The sequence below is a fragment of the Carex rostrata genome, chromosome 32, assembly GCF_964058835.1.
Source record: "Carex rostrata chromosome 32, lpCarRost1.2, whole genome shotgun sequence".
Taxonomy (NCBI): Eukaryota; Viridiplantae; Streptophyta; class Magnoliopsida; order Poales; family Cyperaceae; genus Carex; species Carex rostrata.
In genome coordinates, this window is record NC_135949.1 from 1,258,384 (window position 1) to 1,263,526 (window position 5,143).

Genomic DNA, 5,143 nt, shown 5'->3' on the forward strand with positions numbered 1-5,143 from the left:
CCTTACTGTCCATTTTAAGTAATTATTTTAAAATATATTTACTATTTATTGTGTGTGTTTGCTTATTTTTTTAATGAATTACGGTTTTAATTTATTATTCAAAAATCATTAAAATTATTTATTATTGTTCAATATATATGTCATTTACAAGATAATTATTATTATTTTCAAAATTCAAAGAGATATAGTGCAACGGAGTTTTTATAGTGCCCAAAAAAAAAATCCCAAACTGCAAGAATTTCTTGCTGTTTGGAATAAAAATTTCAAACCGCAGAAAATTGCTGCGGTTTGGGTATCTTTTAAAAATTTCAAAAAATTGGTTATTTCTGATAAAGTATATTAAATATTGGATATAAATAAAAATGGCGGATCCTCCTGTATCATATGATCAATAGTAAATTCAAGCAGCACATACAAATATGCAATATCTTTGTATGTCAAAATTATCCAAATTCTGTTTTTTAATCCGATTTGAAAATAAAACATATGTTGATATAAACAATAGCTAAATATAACCAATATTAAACTCATCTTACCTTTTGAAAAATAAAATTATCAGAAAAACAAAAATGCACAACAAAATACACACACATCATAAAAATAGAAGTACGCCTTTAAAGAATTCCTCCAGGCAATTAAGTCAACTGACAAATGAAATGGGGATTGGAAAATGGGAAAGTGCTCCTTCTTCACTGATAATTATACTATTCTGGCAAACGCTGCAACACAATTGCAACCTTCCTCAGAGGTTAATTGACTGGCCGGCGGGCTTCAAAGAAAATCTTTCAAATTTGCCACAATGACTTGGCAGATTTTCTTCCAAAATTGGGAAGGAAAGAGGGGATCAATATTTTGTACATAAAAGATTGTTAATTCAGATACATGTGTTCTGGTCACTTGTTCCATTCGTCTTACACAACCTTCAATGAATTTGATCAAGCATCACATATCCTAATATCAAATAGGTTTTCAACAGCATCACCTCCCCAACCAACACACACACACACACAAAAAGATGATGGGAGACAGCAGTCTAAGCCCGTTTCATTAGCATGAAACCTGATAATTACATACTAGAGTTTTGATGTTAACTATGGCTATGTAAAGCTTCATAATAAGCCCACACGGCTTGGGATTCCTACACAAAGATCTAACCAAACACACATAACATCCAGTTCAATGTGCACCAAAAGCATCAGTTAGAAATACCAGGATTAACTGCCTAAAACAAAACAACATAAGCCACATCAGGGCTGAGGTAACTGTATGAACAAAACAAAACAAAACATCAACAGAGGCATCACCACTCCTGTTCGTCTATGAACCACTCCTCTTCATCTCTGACCCACTCCTCTTCATCTGTGACCCACTCCTCTTCATCTGTGACCTGCTCCAGATCTTCATTTAACATTTGACCATGTACCCAATACAAGACATCAGAAAGCATTTTCAAGCTATCATCTCCAAACCACCAAACACCCACTGTCAAATTCACATTAGCAATTCCATTTCTCATCAGAACCTCTGTCAATTTCTCTATATTTTCATCAGACTGGAGGCATACTAAATCAACTGAAGTCAAATTTTTGCATTGGAAACACAAATCACTCGGCTGATTAGCTGGATCCATATCCATCCAAAATCCAGTACCCTATAAAAAAAAAATTAAATCAATCAATACAAAGAAAACCAAGTGTTGCATTTCCAGGTACTACTATCATGCCTTCTCTGGTTGGTGCAGGTACCGGTTCATGCCTTCTCTGGCTGGTGCGGGTACCAGTTGAGGCACAACCCAAAACATTCACAAATAGTCAGCAAGTAGCTGGTCAAAGTTGGTACCGTTGCATATGAATTTGGACTAGAAGAAAGAAACAATACCTTACTGCAGATCAGAGTAAGCTTTTCAAGTAGAGGTGAGTGCCGAAGAAAGAATGAGACAGCCCCAGGTTCACTGGCAACCCAACATCCATCAAGTATTAAGCTCTTCAAATTTGGGACGTCCAGCTTCAAATTTCGGAAATCATGCTTCAACTGGCCATGATGGTAAGATGCATATAAAATATTCTGGTTAGAACACACACAAAAAAGTATCTCCACATCATACCGGTTGAGCTCACTATACAATTACATATCAGATGAAACTAAGTTCCAATTTCAATATCATTTTTTTTTTTTTTGTGATAAGTTGCATGTGTTCCTAACCCACCAAAAAGAAGTTACATTAATAAAAAAAAGTAGAGAAAAAAGAAATCATGCTGCCGCCATCTTCCCCCTCTTAACCCACCCACAAGCCAAAACACCTCTCCTTTCTCACATTTTATGTAACTTAGTTTGTAATCTTTTGAACATATTGGTTTGATGGTTAAGTACGAGGTGTCCATAATAACTAAATAGCTAAGACTACAGATATAGAAAACATACCAGATTAAAACGCAAATGTAGAAGGTTAGGCGTACAAATGTAGAAATTGTTCTTCCATAGACTCTGTATTTCACAATTTTCCACAACCAAATTTCTCAACACCCTAGAAGAAATACTCGAACAGGTTATCCAACAATAATGCAAATTCAAATTTTCAAGCCTCTGGCACCCAGAAATTATCGTCTCCATGAAAGCTGAATTGATATCCATCTGTTGCATGCTCAAAGTTTTGAGTTGGCTCAAACTCATAACATTTGGTGAGGTTATGTTCACATTTCGGAAACTAAATAAACCCAATTCCTCTAACGACTGGCTAGTTAACATAGGTCTCGGTAAAATCACATTTTCACCTGAACTTTTAGACCGGATTATAATGTGAAGAACCCGAACATCGTTCATTAATGCGTGAGTGATCCATCTTGTGCTTGCTGCAAGATTAGTGGGAGAATCATTCAACAAAAATGTTTTGAAAACTTGAAGATCTTGTTTTGAGCGGTAAGGCAGTGCGGCATTGACATAACTGATGAACTTATCAGGCCCGCAATTTGTAAATTCATCAGTGTAAAATCTCAGGCCTTGCATTGACACCCATACATGTATCCACCTATGCGACAATATACTGGTACGGCCTGCTTCTTTTAGTGGGAGAAAGGAGAGGATGTGATGTAAGATATCGTCTGGTAGTTTACTTATCCTGTCTGGGGTATTTGGAACTTCTTTGGGTGTGGTGCCAGTAGGTTTATGTGTTGGTCTAGGTTTACGTCGAGGCATTCTTTTATTTGTAGATTCAGAGAATTTTTCAACTTGCCACGCTCAATGCCTTGGCTTCTGAAGAGAAGAAAAACAGGAAATAAGTACCAGCATTGCATTATAAAAAATCTTAGGGGTTATACAGCTCTACTTTAAAGTTCGATTGGTATTTGAAAAAAAAAAAAAAAGTAACAGCGAGTAGATAGAATAGAAACCTCGTTATGGATGAGGCTGTAGAATGGCGAGAGATAACCAGAGAAGGAGAGAAGAAGAAAGAGAAAGAGAAAGAGAAAGAGAAAGAGATAGAGGAGGAAACGATCAGTCGGGAGGCGACTTGGGTTGGAGAAGGGGAATAAATATTGCTTGGACAATTGACATAAATAAAAGACAGCTTTCGGACGGGGGAGTGCGTATCCTCTGAGATATCTCATATTTTGCGTGACCGACATGTCGGGTGTCTATTCGGGGAAACCGTAGGGACCAGTATTATTTGAGCTTTGAGATTCGTGTAGAACTTATTTGAACGGTTGAGATTTTCCAAAAAGTCACGCAAAATATGAGATATCTCAGGGGATGTGAATTCGCTTTCGGACGGGGAGTGGATCGAATTCCGTTCCGTAGAAATATATGTGTTTTGGTCTGCTCCAATTCGGTATGAGTATAAAATATTGACTGTTGGACTTCGTGATGCCTTTTTTTCTGTTCGAATTCAATTTAAATATTATAAGAGAGGCTTCAAATGTTTTCTTGCTTTAATCATATTCTATATTTTATTTTTTATTTTAAAATTTAAATAAATAATTCAAACTGTTCAGCTTGATATTCACATTAAAATGTATTTAGAAATCAAATTTTTTATTTTTATTTTTTTAATTTTATAAGATAGATGCAAAATTATCATTTTTCAAAAAAACAAAATTATCATCTAAAAACATGAATTTTGTACCTATCTTAAAAAATAGTAAAATGTGAATATTATGTTGAACGGTTTGGATTATTTTTTTGAATTTTAAAATCAGAGATAAAAATGTGAGGTATGATTAAGATATGAAAACAATGAAGCATTTGAACCCTTCTCTGATGCAAACCAAAATTCCAGCTTCGACCCAAACCCGGATTTGAACTTGGACTCAGACTCGGTATGGGTTAATTGCTCTTCGATATTCTTAAATGGCTAGGCACAATTCTCATGAAAGGGTCCCATGGGTCCTACTAGTTCATCATTTCCTATGATGATTAATTGCATAATTAAATTATGTTGTGTTTTTTATAAAACTTAATTATGTTACTATTTTCTAGGTTTGACTATTTATATTTTCCATGTCGTTTTAATTATGTTAGAGTTTCCAAGTGTTAGTCATTATGGGTTGTTTGTTTCTAATTTACTTAAATCAATTACTAATTTAGTTAATTTAACTCAATTAAATTATATTTGATTTTTCAAAAAATATTTTACTGTTATATTCATTAATTCCTTTTTGAACAAGAAGTTCTCGATCGGACGATAAAAAATATTTGAATAATTTATTACTATTGGTAATATTATATACGTATTTTCCTACACGAACCGTAAAGGAATTATCCAATCACATATTATTGTTCTTATATAAACATTTTACTATTATAATACAAGATCTTTGTAATCGAACATGAAGCGGATCAATATATCAATGGGAATTGGGTCTGTAGTGATTCGTTTCAATTTGGTCTAAAATTGCGTCGCAAAATAAATTACCTCGTGAAATTTTCATTTTTAATATTTTTGAATTTATCATATATTTTGTAGATTTTTAATTTTCAACAAGCATTTTACATTTTTACTTGAAGAAATTTTCATTCCCAAATATACTCAAGTGGTTAAAAAATGATAAAAATTAATACACTAAAGTATATTGGTTTTTATATGGTTTAGAATTTAGATTCGTCTTTGAATCCAATCCGATAAAAAATTGAAGTTAATCTCACAAGAGAT

At 33.7% G+C, this 5,143-nt stretch overlaps 1 protein-coding gene across 1 annotated transcript; it reads right to left on the reverse strand.

The window, feature by feature from the left end:
• Nucleotides 1-1,300: 1,300 nt before the first annotated feature.
• On the reverse strand, nucleotides 1,301-3,192 carry LOC144547767 (F-box protein At4g22280-like). The gene is made up of 3 exons (XM_078296463.1): nucleotides 2,422-3,192; nucleotides 1,879-2,064; nucleotides 1,301-1,651 (listed from the first exon to the last, which is right to left on the reverse strand). The coding sequence occupies exons 1-3, from the start codon at nucleotides 3,190-3,192 to the stop codon at nucleotides 1,301-1,303; spliced, it is 1,308 nt and encodes a 435-aa protein (XP_078152589.1).
• Nucleotides 3,193-5,143: the final 1,951 nt, after the last annotated feature.

Excerpts from the sequence above, each read along its gene's own strand:
- LOC144547767 (XM_078296463.1), bottom strand. The coding sequence starts at position 3,192 with ATGCCTCGACGTAAACCTAGACCAACACATAAACCTACTGGCACCACA. Across the intron at positions 2,065-2,421 it reads TACATTTGCGTTTTAATCTG|AATATTTTATATGCATCTTA; the intron begins GTATGTTTTCTA and ends TGTTCTAACCAG. Across the intron at positions 1,652-1,878 it reads TTACTCTGATCTGCAGTAAG|GGTACTGGATTTTGGATGGA; the intron begins GTATTGTTTCTT and ends TTTTTTTTATAG.